This window comes from Nycticebus coucang, chromosome 22 (genome assembly GCF_027406575.1).
Source record: "Nycticebus coucang isolate mNycCou1 chromosome 22, mNycCou1.pri, whole genome shotgun sequence".
Taxonomy (NCBI): Eukaryota; Metazoa; Chordata; class Mammalia; order Primates; family Lorisidae; genus Nycticebus; species Nycticebus coucang.
In genome coordinates, this window is record NC_069801.1 from 51,962,222 (window position 1) to 51,979,027 (window position 16,806).

The 16,806-nt window shown below is 38.2% G+C and overlaps 1 protein-coding gene across 4 annotated transcripts in view; it reads right to left on the reverse strand.

Moving 5' to 3' along the window:
* USP24 (ubiquitin specific peptidase 24) overlaps window positions 1-16,806 on the reverse strand; it is a 156,209-nt gene that overhangs the window by 77,472 nt on the left and 61,931 nt on the right. For all 4 annotated transcript variants that reach the window (XM_053575344.1, XM_053575343.1, XM_053575347.1 and 1 more), the window contains exons 13-24: window positions 15,502-15,609; window positions 15,219-15,314; window positions 14,965-15,126; window positions 14,720-14,767; window positions 9,063-9,170; window positions 8,276-8,425; window positions 7,552-7,683; window positions 6,406-6,517; window positions 3,769-3,845; window positions 2,643-2,783; window positions 2,405-2,458; window positions 1,014-1,129 (exon numbers count right to left, since the gene is read on the reverse strand). In XM_053575344.1, coding sequence (XP_053431319.1) covers window positions 1,014-1,129; window positions 2,405-2,458; window positions 2,643-2,783; window positions 3,769-3,845; window positions 6,406-6,517; window positions 7,552-7,683; window positions 8,276-8,425; window positions 9,063-9,170; window positions 14,720-14,767; window positions 14,965-15,126; window positions 15,219-15,314; window positions 15,502-15,609 — 1,304 coding nt within the window. The remainder of the gene's footprint in view (window positions 1-1,013; window positions 1,130-2,404; window positions 2,459-2,642; window positions 2,784-3,768; window positions 3,846-6,405; window positions 6,518-7,551; window positions 7,684-8,275; window positions 8,426-9,062; window positions 9,171-14,719; window positions 14,768-14,964; window positions 15,127-15,218; window positions 15,315-15,501; window positions 15,610-16,806) is intronic.

Below are 16,806 nucleotides of genomic sequence, written 5' to 3' on the forward strand. Positions count from 1 at the left end.
ATGAAGTCTGATAAGGGCTGAGTTTTCCTGGCTTCCTTCATATTAATAGTATGTATAGGGACATAGTACTCACTTTTAAAAAGAAGGTAAAAATATAATGTGGGTAAGGACCCTTTGCCTTTATTCCTCCTTTAAAGGAAGGCTTTGCAAAGCAAAGGAATATCCCCAATTGTGAATAAAAATAAGTAAATATATTCTGTAATTCGAGTAGACACAGACCCTGTGAGTACCCACCATGAGAGGGCAGCAGAGCAAGGTACAGAGAGTAAGCCCTTCCCTGAGCACCTGCCAAGGTTTTTTGATTTGGGGCTGCTAACTGGTAAATAAAGGCTCAAATCTGTATGAGCACAACTGTAGTTTAATTACTTCAATCTAATGTTCTAAAATATGCATTGTTTCTCCTCACTATATGAAAGAACTACAGGAAATACTAAATTCAGATTTCACTGATAAAATCTGAAAACTCAAAACAGCACTTTGAGTGATAATGTCAGTTCAAAGTTTTAACACAAATATTTGGGGATAAAATTCTCACTAATTAATAGTTTAGCAGACTATGATTATATTATAATGCATATTGGATTTCACTATTCAAAGGAAAAAGCTGTATCTAATAAGTTAGTAAATATTTCAGACTTGAAAAAAATTACTCCACGTACAAAGAACATGTTTATCTCATCCTGAAGAGTTGGTTACTCATGCTATGCAGAATAAAAGTGAAATGAGTCAAATGAAAGCAACAAGAACACCTGTCACTGGGTAGAGGGGTAGGGACAGAGCCACACTTGGGTGGTTTTGGTGATGGCCTAAACACAGATTTTCAAAAGCACAGATTTGGGAGTGCATGATGGAGAACATATAATTCCTAGGATATTACTGCTTGCAAAAATTATGATTGTAAATGAGGAAATCAATAATTAAGGGACCCATACAGGGAAAAAAGATACCAATTATTTTTTTTAAACTGATCTATATTTGCATGTTGTGTATTTCCCACGTCCACAATCACTTACCTATATGGTGACTGAACTGATGTTGCTACGGTCGGCATAGCAGTTGCTGTGAGCATTTTTGTGGCTCTAGTCACTGCATGTGTTAGAGTAGGGCCACCAAGTGCTGAACTGGCTGCCTAAAAAATATGAAATAATTACTGTATATTAGGGTTTCTCAAGCTGGACTCTGCTGACATTCTGAGCTGGATGACTATGTGGTAGAGTGCTGCAAGAGATACTGCAGGATGCTTGGGAGGGTTCCTGGCGTCTATCCACTAAGTGCCAGAAGGATTCCTCTAGCTGAAACAACCAAGCAGCTCTCAGGCATTACCAAATGACCCCTGGGAGACACAGTAAGCCTGGCCGAGAACTACTGCTCTAGGCATGTTAATACTTACATGGAACCCAACATAGGGATACTTGAATGTTTTTTATGATGACATATTTGGATGGAAGTCACAATTAGGGAAATACTATACAGATTCTAGTGCATATTTATCACCAGAAATCTTAATCTGTTCACATATGGGGGCAGGGGCATTTTGTATTTTAAGAATACTTTTTTTTCCTTTTGAGACAAGGTCTCACTCTATTGCCCAGGCAAGAGTGCTGTGGCGTTCAGCCTAGCTCACTGCAACCTCAGACCCCTGGGCTCAAGTGATCCCACCTCATCCTCTCGAGTAGCTGGGACTACAGGCATGTACTATCACATCCAGCTGATTTTTCTTTTTTTTTTTTTTTTTTATAGAGACAGGATCTTGCTCTTGCTCAGGCTGGTCTCAAACTCCTGGCCTCAAGCAATCGTCCTACTTTAATCTCCCAGAGTGTTAGGATTACAGGAATGAGCCTCTGGAGTTCAAGACCAACCTTAGCAAGAGCAAGACCCATCTCTACTAGAAACAGAAAAGTCAGCCAGGTACCGCAGCACATGCCTGTAGCCCCAAATACTTGGGAACTTGAGGCAGGAGGATCACTTAAGCCTAGGAGTCTGAGATTGCTGTGAGCTATGATGATGCCATGGCACTTTAGCTAGGGTGATGAGAAAGATCCTGTTTGAAACACAAAGGAGAGAAAGGAAAGGAAGGAAAGAAAGGGAAGAAAGAAAGAAAAAGAAAGAGTAGAGAAGAGAAGAAAGGAAAGGAGAAAGAAGAGAGGAGGGGGAGGGGAGGGGAGAGGAGAAGACAGGGATGGAAGGAGGGAGAAAGAAAAATTTCGTATAAAGCATATTTCTGTACTGAGGACATCATGGCAAATGTCTGCTTCCTATGACACAACATGGCACTGTTGATAAATTCTTCAGTAAGATCCAGTCACAGCATCAACATAATATATTATGTAAAACTATAAAAGTGTAAGAGGAAAAAACTGAAGCATTTATTTCAAAGACAGGTTAAATAAAATCTGCTACTCACTTCTAATCTTGTATAGCAATCGGCAATGAATTTCTTATGTAGAGATACTGAATCCTGAAAGTAAAGGCATATAGAAATTAAATACGTCTTTGACATTCAGCTACGATCACTCTTCAGGAAAAAACACCAAAATAAAGATGACAATTTGGGAGCATGCCACGGATCATAGCTTATCACTGAAAAATACATAATTTTCTCCTTTTCTGTATATGAGAAATTTTTTTCCTGAGATGCTCACCTTCTTTAACCTAGGATTTAGATTAATGTAACTATAGTTTATGATTAACTGAATAGCTTCATTAGCAATTTCTTCATCAGGTGATTCCATGGCTATTTTCCAGATGAAATCCATGCCTATCAATTCCAGCTTTTCTACATACTGTTCAAAAGAAAAAAAATTAAATTTTATAAAAATTAAATTATATATCACACAGGATCACGAAATTGTAATCAATTACCCTCTGTAATCTTGAGCCCATACTTCTTCAGTTTAATATGACTTAAAGCTGCGAAAACTCAGCTACATATAAGAACATTATTGCACTGATAGGGAATTTTAAAACAACAATCAACCACCACAGAAGCACTGGGTAACCTCCATGGGAACCAGAACAGTTGTGGAGATTTTCCTCCATACAACCCAAAGCCCAAGCTGGACACAGACCCAGACAGGAGTAAGATGGGCACCAAAATACAAGCAGATGGACTCAAGTGAGAAGTGATTACTAATCCTTGGGTCTCAATCTGGTTTCACAAAGCTCAGTGAGAAACAGCAGGATCTAGCACTTACTACATCTTATAAAAATTCCTACCCCTCCAGGAAGCCAGGTCCTGAATGAAAGGGACTAGGAAAAGAGCTAGCTTTTGCCTTTTCTTTCTAAGGGGGCACGTGCAAATATAAACACAAGATGTATACATTTTTATAGATTCTCATTTTCCTGTTTCATGATCTATTCCTAATTTTTCTCTTCAAATCACTGCCATTGTTATCCCAAGATTGAATACTGTGTTTATTTTTTTTAGGTACATGTGAAGTGGTAGATCTGAGAGGTTCAAAGCTTAGATGAACTGTCCCCACGCTGCCACAGGAGGCCCCTGGCTATCGCTGGACTAGCAAGAAGCAGAGAGTGGTCTGAGAGTGAGCTGTGTTCCCTCAGCAGCTGGTGAGGTGTGGCAGTGTGCTGAGGGAGCCTTCATTACACTCTGAGGACAGCTCTGTCATGAGTGCAAAAGCTGGGAGTCAAGCAGATCCCGTTCTTTAAAAAAAATGCATGTTTTGCCTCAATCTTAATACTTCCTTTTTTGTGAATATCAAGTTGTATTAGATTATTCAAATCCTCTACATTTGAAAATAATGTACTTACCAACTGAGCTCCTTGTCTTTTTAATCGATGATCACAGAGATTCACATTTTCAAAAAAAGTCTTAAATAAGTTAAAACCTGAAATTAGAGAATGTCAAATAAATTCAAATATTCTAATAACACAGATAATCAATGAAAAGATACAAAGTATATCAAGAGCTAAAACCGTAAGATTCTTGGCAATGGTTTCTTAGATGAGGTCCTGGAGGCACAAGCAATAAAAGAAAAAATAGGTAAACTGGACTTATTCAAAATTAAAAACATTTGTGCTTCAAAGGACACTACCAAGAAAGTGAAAAATACAACCCACATGGCTCGGCGCCTATAGCACAGTGGTTACGGCGCTGGCCTCATATGCTAGTGGGTTTGAACCCAGCCCGGGCCTGCTAAGCGACAAGGACAACTGCAACAGAAAAATAGCCGGGCGTTGTGGAGGGCGCCTGTCGTTCCAGCTACTTGGGAGGCTGAGGCAAGAGAATCACTTAAGCCCAAGAGTTTGAGGTTGCTGTGAGCTGTGACGCCATGCCCTGTACCAATAGTAAGACTCTGTCTCAAAAAAAAAAGGAAAGAAAGAAAGAAAAAGAAAATACAACCCACAGACAGGCAGAAAATACAAGTCATGCATCTGATAAGGAGCTAGTATCCAGAATACATAAAGAACTACAACTCAACAGTAAAAAGACAAATAACCCAATTTTGCAAGTGATCTGAATAGATATTTCTCTAAAGAATATATACAAATAGCCTATAAGTACATATTAAGGAAGAGGTGTTCAAAATCATTAGTCATCAGAGAAATGCAAATCAAAACCAGAACATACCACTTCATACCCACTATAATGTCTGGAAGAAAAAAAAAAAAAGCACATAATAATAAGTATTGGTGAGGATGTGGAAAAACTGGAACCCTTATAAATTGCTGCTGGGATTACAAAGTGTACAGCCACTGTGCCAAACAATTCCTCAAATTGTATGTTAGAGCAATCTGACTTGTAGATATACATCCAAGAGAAATGAAAGCTTATAATCACACAAAAGCTTATATACAAATGTTTACAGTGACATTACTTTTAATAGCCCAAAAGTGGTAACCACCCAAATGTTCATCAGCTGACAAATGGATAAACAAAATACGGTAATCCACACAGAAGAATGTCATACAGCCGTAAGATGGAATGAAGCTTGACACCTGCTATAACCTGGGTGACCCCCGAAAACATGCCGTAGCATAATAAAAGAAGCCAAATACGAAAGATGACATGCTGTTTGATTCCACTTATATCAAATGTCCAGAGTAGGCTAATCCATAAAGACAGAAAATAGATTCAAAGCCTAGGGAAGGGAAGAATGGAAAGTGACAATTAATGGGTACAGGGTTTCTTATTGGGCTGATAAAAATGTTCTGAGTTAGAAAGCAGTAAAGATTACACAACTTTGTGAATATACTAAAAGTCACTGATTACGTACTTCAAAAAAGTGAATTTTATGATATGTGAATATCTCAATAAAATAACTGAATTAAAAGCAGGGCTCGGTGGCTGACACCTGTAATCCTAGCTGCCAGTGCATGTTCACTATCCCACCTTTGTTGGGGCCCAAGACTGGCCAGGTCTCCGGCTCTGGCCTATTAAACTGTCTGGATGCAGACCACTGAGCTACCTTGCTCGGGAATTAACTCCCCTTAGGTGCCTGAGGGCTATTCGTCTTAGCAGGAGAGAGGGAGAGAGAGAGAGAAGCAGTCTTAGCAGTCTTTGTAGAAGGTGCCAGCCAGGCAGACACCCTCTGAGCAGGAGGAGAGAGAGTCAAAGTGAGCAAGTCTGTGAAAGAAAGAGAATCCTGACTGACCTCTCCTGTGGCTACTTATAGACGTGACTCTGTGGCTATTTACACCACAGATGTAGAGCCGGCCAAGCACTAATGTTCTCGTGTCGTGTCGTGTCGTGTGTTCTCGTGTTGAGAGCCGAATCCCTTCCCCATGCCCTTATCACCGAGGTGTTATATTACTGAGCTTTTATAGGTGTTTCTTATAGTCACAGAGTGTTCCCGAGCTTAATTCTCACTTCTCCTTCCCTTGAATTATATGGTGTACTACATCTAGCACTCTGGGAGGCCAAGGTGGGATATTGCTTGAGCTCAAGAGTTCAAGGCCAGAATGAGCAAGAGCAAGACCCTGTTTCTACTAAAAATAGATTAGCTGGGTGTTGTGGTGGACACCTACAGTACCAGCTACTTGGGAGGCTGAGGCAGGAGGATTGCTTGAGTCCAGGAGTTTGAGGTTGCTGTAAGCTAGGCTGATGGCATGCTAGGCCAGGTGACAGCAAAACTCTGTCTAAAAAAAAAAAAACTTAGAGGATTTCTATGCTTCAATCGTTTTTTTTTTTTCCTTTATGAATCCTTTTGTGCTAAGAAATTTCAAAAAGACATTTTGGCAATTTGATCTATTGGGCTGTGCAATTTAAAAATTAATTATAAGATATCATTTATATAAACAGGAATTTGTATATATGTAAATATGTCTTTGTGTGCATAAGAAAAATTCTAGAAGACTATTCCAAACTGTTTAGTTGCTTCTGAGAAGCAGGAGCAAAATTCCTTGTTTAAACGTACTAAGAAAGAAAAGATTTAAGTTTTTTCTCACCATTCATAGTGATTTCATATGATTCCAATTTAAGGATTTTCTCCTTGAAGAGCTGCTGCTGAACATCACTCTCAAGATCATGCTGCCCTTTTGTAAACCATTCAAAACACATCTGTAGATTAAAGACAAATGCTTACCCTGTAACTAAGATCCAATTCAGGCAACTACGTATTTCAAATTGAGAAAGTAGATATAAATTATTTTAATAGTTTAAAAATTCATGTTGCCAAAATACCACTCAAAAACGAAATGCTTAGAACTTTTCAATGAAGCATTCAGCAATCTTTCCCCTAGATAATGAAAATATAAACTCCTACTTTTCACTGGATTTTATACTTGGGCTTTTAACATCGATATTTATTAAGTCTTGCCATGTGCCAGGCACTGTCATACGCTTCGTGCTTTCAACAATCCTACGAAGTAGTTAATATTATTCTGCAAAATGAGTTGACAAAAATGAGTTGCACTGTTAAAAAATGTCGAAGTAGGTGTTTTATTCCTGGTTTAATTTAAAAAATCTTTCCAGACACTAACTCTTTGGTGTTTCTGGGAAAAAACATTATAGGAACTGTAAATTTCTTTGTTGTTAACTTCAAATTAATATAATGTAAGGGAAAAAAACTAAAATATACTTAGAATTTTTAATCTGTACTCAGTTGAATTTGGTATTTTATCCAAAACAATATCAAAATTATCAAAGAACTCACACATTTTTACCATGATTACGTATTGTATAAAACATTTCTTGGGGCGGCGCCTGTGGGTTAGTGAGTAGGGCACTGGCCCCATATACTGAGGGTGGCAGGTTTGAACCCAGCCCCAGCCAAACTGCAATAAAAAAATAGCCGGGCGTTATGGCGGACGCCTGTAGTCCCAGATACTCGGGAGGCTGAGGCAAGAGACTCGCTTAAGCCCAGGAGTTAGAGGTTGCTGTGAGCTGTGGTGCCATGGCACTCTACCAACAAGGGCGACAAAATAAAACTCTCTCTCTTAAAAAAAAAAACAAAAAAATTTTTTTCAGCACTTACCATTCTTATGTAAACTGAAAAGCATTAAGAAGTGAAGATGTGAGACACATTTTTTTTCTTAAAAGGTGAAATACTTAAATATTTCTGCCTTACTTTGTCCGTACTGCCATCTGCTTACCTCTCTATCTAATTCACAAACGTCCTGGCCAGTCACAAGACATTCCCATATTTCCTTGGCACGATTCCAACCCAGATACAGAGTAGCTTCTTGCAAGAAAAATGCCAGAAATTTTAAATGTGCCTCTAAATACTGCAAAAAGAAATATTGCTAATTAGATAACTCCAGGCATTCATAACTAAAGCAACATTAAAACAAAATGAAAAATTTTAAGTTTTATTTAATGCTTTTTCATAAAAGTTAGGCTAAACTGGATGTGAGAAATCTGTTTACAAGTTGACAGTACAATAGAATAGAAGCTACTCCAACTCTATTACAAATTCAGTTAACTTTAGATGTCAATAAAATATAATTTCAGCAACTTCAAAGTAAAACACCACAAACTCACCACTGGGGAATGACTTTTTTTTCTAAGTTTTTTTAAAAACAATATTACTAATTAAATGATCTTTAAAAATCCACAATCCACACAATCAACAATTATTATAATGTCAGATCAAGGACCAGAATTGATGTTTTTTTATCATATGAAAGATTAATCCATAAATAATTTTTCTTAATTTTAAAATTAGTATAGTCAAGATAATAAAATTATTCCATCATTATAAAGATACTTCCCACTATCTGTACACCGTAACTCCCAACAAACCCTCTTTTTATAGTTCAAGTATAAATGGGCAACTGGCTGCCGCACACCAAAAAGCAAGAGCACAGAGCCTGATACCTCCCCGTAAGTGTATCGCCCGTCTACCAAGGTCAAGCCAGTTAAGCCTCCAGGCCCAGCCACAGCTGCTGCAAGTCGATGACAAGCTATCAAACTTCCTGTTACCAATTTCACTATTTCAAAATTTTTCTTCAGGTCTTGAATAATGCTCTTGGGGAAAATAACAAAAAGAAAAGTGGTATGAGAATTTGCAGTTATTTTGCCGGTTTAACATAAGCTGCTATTTTAGGAGGTAGTTCTAGGTGAGAGAGAGCAAACCTAAGGATTTCCTCATTCGTTATTTTCTATATAAAAGTAAATAATATCAATCTGGTATGTACATTTACTAGAAAAGATTTAATTAACTTCTCTACTAATTTTGTGCATCTAAAAAAGGTTCCATTTCTACAAAAAAAAAGAAGAAAGTCTTTTAAAAAGAACTGTTTCACTTCTTGTATACTTTTCCAGATCTTTCTTCCGAAATCTATTACACTGAGGAAGGCTAGCTCCCTAAGCAACTTCAGTTTTTGCAAAGCAAAATATGCTACTCAATTTTTTTCAAGCCAACTTTGGGAATGCCATGCTAACTTTTAAGAATTGGCCTGTTTCAACAAATTCTGGTTCCACAAAAATAAAAGCAGAATGATGTTTTAATGTGTAAACTCAAGATTACTAAATTATATAAATGAATTACTTTAACAGTCATAAAGATGCAAAATAGTGATTACAAACTCAATAAATAAATTTAGCTATATTTTGATATTATAAAAGCCTATTTTAGTAATCACATAATAATCATCGTTCTTACCTTGTCTTGCTTCTGATAGGTTTGTTTGATGAAAGAGCGAGTGATCTCATGGAGCTGACGCAAAGCTGGCACCACCCAAACAAACTGGGGATTATTAAGCTGAGATGACTAGAGTTAAAAAGAAGTCACATTAATTAGATTTAAAAATAAATGGCAGATTCGTTTACTAGCTATAAAAATGTCCAAGTCGGTTAGGTGTTATTGTTACACATCCTACTATTTTTCTCCTCATAGCGCCCTTCTAGAACTTATCCCATGCACTCATAATTCAGTCTTCAGCTTCTTACTCTGCATGCAATTTCCTAAGGCCAAGAACTACAGAGTGGATGTGAAGTGACAGTAAACGTGTAAGGATTTATCAGCAAAAAACACACAACAGGGAATTAGCAATTTCAGAGGAGAGATTAAGTAGCACAGGCTACTAAGACATGTTGGCATAAAAAATAAATTGATGGCAAAGCTTAACTTAAATGATACTGAACTGGCTAGTAAGTAAAATGGAATAGAAGATGCTTTCTAGAATTAAGTGATTTAGATACCAATGATATAATCACATCACTGATCTAAATTTTAAAGAAAATACTCATTCTCTCTTGGTATTTTCTAGTTAAAACAATTTCATAAGAGGTAATTCTGGTTTTGTTATTACAGACACTTTACGCTTATACTCTACATTTTTCAAAACAAATATATTATTTCTAAAACTGACATGACAATCCAGATCTTCATAGTATGGATCTAAACAGTCTGATGTTCATGCAATACCCTTTGAAAAAAATAACTGCTTTTTAATAAATAGCATCTTTCTAACTATGAAATGTAAAGATAAAATTTGGCAAGAATGTCAGATTAAAAATTACTAATCAATTGACCGATTATTAAATCCTTCACCAAAAGCTTGTAAGTACTTATTGTGAAGGCAAAGCCTTCTTGTTGCATTGAGTTTCACTGTCAAATGAAGACCCGTGGAAAGGAAAAATACTTTTGATGTCTAGATATGCAAATGTCAGCAAACTACTGCCAAAACCAATATTGTTTTCTTTTCCTTAGTAGTCAATGAATCAACAAATACCATATTTCCTGGATTCTAAGACACAGGTTTTATAAATTTTAACATTTGTAAAATTGATGTTTCTTACGATTATGTCAAAAGAAACTCACCAGCCATGAGCCACAGGAGTCAGTTTTGACACAGCTGTCCCTACCAGAGTAGGTACTAACTTAGCTATATACGAAAGGGAAGTGTTCATCTACCTGTCACTTTAGTTGTTACATGGTACATATAGCAAATAAGAACAACTTATTAATTTAAATTTGGATCACTAATACCTTACTTAAATGTTACCAAAAAGATTACACTATGACGCAGCACTCACTAGCCTGTCAGTCCATCAGTGCCATTAAAAGCCAAGAAAACTGTCAGTGGTCTCAGAATAAAGTATTTTTCAAAGCCAGGAGAAGTTGGTGTGACAGACTCATCCCCTGTGAAGGGCTGTTATCTCTCTGCACTAAATGCCTCTCTGTCCTGAGTTATACCTTAATTCAAAAGAAGCTGTCTAACTTGTAGTATACACAACTCAATTAAGGAAAAAAGCAACTTGGTTTTACAAAACAGGACAAGCACACAAAACTCCATATTCTTCAACATGCCTCAAAACGACATAGCCAATCTTAAAAATTTCAGAGATGTCCACAGCACTTGTAGAGATAATGCAAGCAGGGTGCCCTGGTGAAGCTGTGTGCAGCCGGTCAAAAGGAGGCTTGGGCTCAACCTCTGACTATGGATCTAAACCAATAGTTGGTAAAAGCAAAACATACTATTTCTTTGTTTCTTCTCTACAAACTTATTAAATCTGCAAAGCATCTTAGAATCACAGAAATAAGGTATATATTTAAGGGCAACTACTTGTGAGATTAGGTGAAGTATTTCTGCTACACTATAATGAATGCAAAATGAAATACCCAAAACTGTAAGGTTGACATCTAAACTGATACTTTCCAAAAGGATTGCAAAAATTAGAATACAAATAGGAACCCTTCAGCAATGAGCAGGTACATTAAAAAAGTATCATTATAATCAATTAAGTCAATTATGGTTTGAATATTTTAATTTAACATTGAAAATTGCCATTTAGAGGTAACTTATTATACAATAAAATGAAAAGAAAAATCATATACAATTGAAATTTGAGATTTATAATTATAGCCTTTCTAAAGTTTAGCCAACAAGAAAGATGTTATTTATTCTATATTGTCTATGACTTTATGTTGCAAGTTAAAAGAAAATTTTACATGATTCTTTCCAATTACAAAAGGGGTAAAAGACTGGTAAACCATCAAGATGAAGGTATCTGACAATGTCATGGAGTTGAGGTTTCCTAAGTATGAGTTAATGGGATAACCAAATTACACTCTTTAAAAAGTCAGACGAAGCCATACAGGTCAACTGGTTTAGGCTGCAAATTTATGCCTCAATTCTTTTTATTCATTTTTTTATTACACGACTGGTCTCTCAGTCCTTCCGGTGATGAGAATTCACCACTCAGAAGGCAGTGTGTTCTGTTTCTGGCTGTTCTCACACTAAGTGCAGTGACACGGAAACATGCCTTTGCTTAGCTTCTCAGGAGATACACAAGTTGCACCAAACTTCTTTGTAACAGTCCCTTAAGTATCTGAAGAAAGCTTCTGTATTCTTTTTTTGAGATCCCCCTTCTCCAAGCTGAATATTCCCACTTCTTTCTCTGCCTTGCTTCTCCGGACCTAGCCATTTATCTAGAATTAAAGCACAAATTTTGTATGGGAGGAAAAACTTTTTAAGTATTTCCTTTTGCACTAACCATTTCACTATGGAGGACTTCTTGCTGCCTTTACTTTGTTACACGTTTTGGCAAGTAGAGGCGTGTCAACTAGTCACTACGGGGAAGTGAGGCTTCTGCAAAAGTTCCACACAGGCCGGGGAGCCAGTGAGAGGGAAGGGGAGCAATATTACCAGAAGTCTGCCAGGCACTGTGCCAGGAGCCTGAAGAGAATGACTCGGGGAATGCGCAGGTATTACTAATTGAGTAAAACTGAGGGGTTTTTTTGGCTTAGTAATAGGCAAGTACTATTTGGGGGACGAGTACATTTAAACTTTTTAATTGAAGGAAAAAAGTGAAATAAGAGGGAGGGTCTGGGTGGGGGACAGTGGAAGGGATAAGGGAAGCAAAGGGAAGAGGATCATGAGAGCTGGGCACCCCAGCAGAATCTACAGAAATCAAGTTAAGAAACAAAGGCCAGAATTTCTGAACACGACAGTGGAACCTGGGAATTTTAAGAGTGTCAAAAGCAGAGGGAAGGGAAATCAGTTGGGAAAAAGAGGTAGCTGAGGGCGGGAGGGGGTAAGAGGCAGGTGAGCTGGTCTTACCCTTTGCTTAGTTTCTGTGGAGCCTGGCAGGGAGACATAATCCCCAGTCAGCCCACCTTGCTGCCTGGCAGGAAAGGGCATAGCATAGAAAAACACCTTTAGTGGCAGTAAATAATTCACCCCCCTGCCGGAGCCATATCCAGGATGCTTCACTCTTCCCACAGCCCCCCTTCAGCAAAGTGCACTTTTAAGAGAGTTTCTGTGAAAGCACTCAGTGAACTGGGAGGTGCCATATAAAAATGCAAGCCACTCCTGTTTGAAGTGAAATAATGGTGTATCAGAATTTCTTTTTTTTTTTTTGTAGAGACACAGTTTCATTTTATCACCCTCGGTAGAGTGCCGTGGCGTCACACAGCTCACAGCAACCTCCAACTCCTGGGCTTAGGCGATTCTCTTGCTTCAGCCTCCCAAGCAGCTGGGACTACAGGCGCCCGCCACAACACCCGGCTATTTTTTTGTTGCAGTTTGGCCGGGGCTGGGTTTGAACCCGCCACCCTCATTATATGGGGGCCAGCGCTCTGCTCACTGAGCCACAGGCGCCGCCCCAGAATTTCTTTACTGGGAGTGGTGGGGAAATAAAAAAAGGAAGTATATTCCTTTCAAGTCTCACAAAGTAACTCCAAAAAATGTCCTGTTACAAATTTGTGTTACAAAACCACCCATGTGAATGAAGTGGCTGCAAGGAGAGCCAATGAGGAAGTAGCACAGCTGACTGCAAGAGCGGAGTGACGCTGGCAGTGACCAGGAGGGGCTGACCATCAGAAAGGAGAGTCTGGTTTCAAAAGCCATGTCCCTGCAGAGAGGTGAAAGTCTCTCCAGCTTTGACTTTCTTCGCTACAAAGAAATGTGTCTGTGGCTTAGAAGAAAAATACATTTTTCTGTAGCTACCCTTTTCCTCTTACTAATACTGTTGAAGGATGTAAACTTCTTCAGTAACTCTGGATGTATTCCAATAAAGACAGATTGTTAAATTATCTGAATTGCAGATGTGAGAAAACTGGAAAAATACAAAAATTTTGTTGAATTAAAGAAATAAATCCTCATAACCTGAGCATTACCAAATTCAGTTTGTGAATGCCTTTTAAAATCTCTGAAGCTAGACTGTATGTAGAAAATTCACTATCAAATTTCAGCATCAGAAATATGAAATAAAATTCTTCAATGCCCTCACCTAAACTTTATGACCAAATATAACTTAAGTCACCAAAGCCTCTTAGTAAGAGCTAAGAGTCTCTGAATAGACCAATGAAAATGAGTCAGCAGTATTTTACTTTAAAGATCCTTAACAAAAGCAAAAGCAAAGCTTATGTCTTATCAGTGAAATTACTAAGACACTAGCTATTTTACCAAAACCTTTTTTCATGTTAATACTAAAATGAAACCCATGAAAAGAAAATTCCTCCCACTGTAAGACTTTAATTTGTGTTGGGGCAACCTAAGTCCCTAGTGAGAAGACAGCACTGGTCTGATCAAGGCTACTGCAAGAACAGAAGGATCTCCCCTGAGCTGGCCACCGGGACCATCCCTCTCAGAAGAGAGACTTGAGGTGTAAGTAGTAGAGTGACAGGAGAGCTACAACCATTACTGCTTAATCTGCTAACCACCACTCTAAGGACAGACCGTAAATTCACTGCAAGAGTCCTGAAGGGTAGGGCTAAAGGCAGGAGGAGCCCTGAAGGGTAGGGCTTCTACAGGCCAGGTCCCTCTTGCAGTCGCTACTAAAGCCTGCCTTCTTATTAATAAACCCAGCCCCAGCAACAGGTGCTCTCTCAAAGCCTGCCTCAGCAATTACTTTAGGAGCATATCTGAACGAAGAACCTGAAAAACTATTATGTGCTAGCACTGAATGAAACCCTCTTGCCCCAATCCTTTTTTTATGCTATGAAAGTTCCTCCTTTTCTCCCTCATGGGAAAAAAAAAGGCACAATATTTATTTAGACTCTACCGTACTTTTTAAAATTGTGCGTATTTTAGATTTAATTTAAAAAACTTAGTTGAAAATCTTACAATTTCATAAAAATTGTGTAATAAAACTACTTTTTCAGTGTGACCCTGAATTTTCCCCATAAGAGTCAGTAACTACCCAACCTTTAAATAATAAAGCATAGAATATAAATATTTAAACATCAAATATGAACATGAACATTACCCTAAGAAACACTAAAACCTATTATTTTTACATTGTGATGCAATGTATTAAAGGAAATCATTAAGTTAGTATATTTTTTAGTTGGTTCCATCTGCAAATTCTTACCTTGAATCCATCCTTTTTGTTTTTTTCCAAACTTGACCATTCCCCAGGCTGAAAATTGATTTGAAGAGAAAGATGAGTGATTTGGTAAAAGCAATACCTATAACTTCCCAATCTTGGACTCTAAGGTAAGAACTTCCAGATAGGACATTTAGCTTAATTTACATAACAGAGGCAAACGACTTGGCTCTAATTCTGCAGGCAGCACTGTTGCTCTGACAGTAAGATGAGACCAAAGACAAGCCGACCCTTTTAATGTCTTCAATGCACTTGATGATGTAGCTCCTCTTGATGGCCTCTTTCACTGCGTAGGCGTCACTAAGAATTGTCAGGTGCTCCTCCAAGGCTTGCTGGACGAGGCTGCTGGGCAGCGTTGGAAGATGAGCCAGTTCCCAGAGTACGTCTAACACCTACAACAACAGCACATATGATGAGCCAGCCAGTATGCAGACAAAACTGCTTTGAACATTTGTAGCTAGAAAAACCCAGCTGATTCTCCTGCCTTTCCAGAAGTGGTCTCAAAACGAGCTTCCCGTCCTATTCGTCCAATCAGGCTCAACAGCTTCTGCCTTACTCTGTCGTTCTCAGTCTCCCAGCTCTGTAGAGGGAGGAGACACGACACAAGAACTGCTTCACAATCAAATTGGCTAAATGTGCAGCAACTTATATTTAAGCTAAAAAAATGTAATAAAGTAAGAACAGTACATTTAAACATTGCTATTTGAGGAAGGCCTCAAAGAGCTTATTATAGAAAAACTTAAAAGAAACTTTGACTTAACACATACCTTCTGAATGAGAACAAACAAATGATTGAGCTGATCTGAATTAAATTTCACAGCTGCTGCAGCAATAATTGTGTGAATGTTCTCAATCACTGTAGATGATTGTCCAGACTACAAAAGGCAACATTGGAAAAAAGTTGAGTCTTAAAACTTGGTAAAACCTAAAGTTTCTCCCTGGCAATTGATAGAGGCAAAAGCAGAGATATAACGGGGTATATAAACTGATTCTAGTCTAATCAGCATTCACTTCCATGGTAATACTGACAAGATTGCATGAAGGAACCAGTATTAATGGTTATCACTGGCCTCTTTTAAATTCCCAGCAGCACTAATGCTTTAAAGGACAACCTTAAAAAATAAGAGAATCAAACTCTCAGAATTCACTTCAACAGAACAAAATATTTTCAACTAGCTAAAAAATTCAAACTGATTAAATTATGAGACAAGTACACTCACTTTGGCATTTTATAAATAATCCTGAGGGTCTCTGCTGACCTAATTATCTCCCTCATTTTTTATGTTGCTCTTAGATACTGTGTGACTTCAACTAACATTTGTTTACCCCACAGGCAATTCAGTTGAAACTCAATAACCTCACCCATGTCACCATTGTTCCCTATTGTTCACCATGTGGGAGACTGGGTGAGGGACGTTTCTAGATTAAATGCTTTAAGAATTTTCTCAGTATCTACTATGTACTTTGTTCACTGATTATAATAACAGGCACACACATCCTAGTCTCAAATCTTCAACCTTATATGAATTCAAGACTTACTCACAAAGCAAAATGAAATGAGGACATTCTACCAAGGCCAAGGCATGTGAAAAAAAATCTACGAGACTGGGACTATTTTTCTCCTGCACTGAACTTTCTAAAGTCTATTCCGTAATGCTGGGCTGAGAGCCTGCAGATTACCTTCCCCTAACTTCTCTGCCAGCTATCTTCCTGCAAAGCTCTGCCAATGATAGGAACAAGAGACGGAAGGAAGGAGTGTTTCTGGTTTGGGTTCAGAGAGCAGAAGCAGCACAAGGGATTATTCCAGAAGCCTCAGTGGTGACAGCACCAGCATGTGAAGTAAAAGCACCTCCCAAAGCATCCTTTCCTTGGACTCAGCCTTCTTCCTTTCGCTCTTCCTCACCCCCTGGAGCCACTAAGCGTAGTTTCTGTTTCCTGACTGGATCCTGACCACAGTGACCAAGCACACAGTCAGGGCGAGCTCCAACTTCTTCGTTGGTTTAGCAACTAGGCAAAGGATAATACCACAAACAAAATAGACCGGAGAATGACTAGTTTTGGACATAATGAAT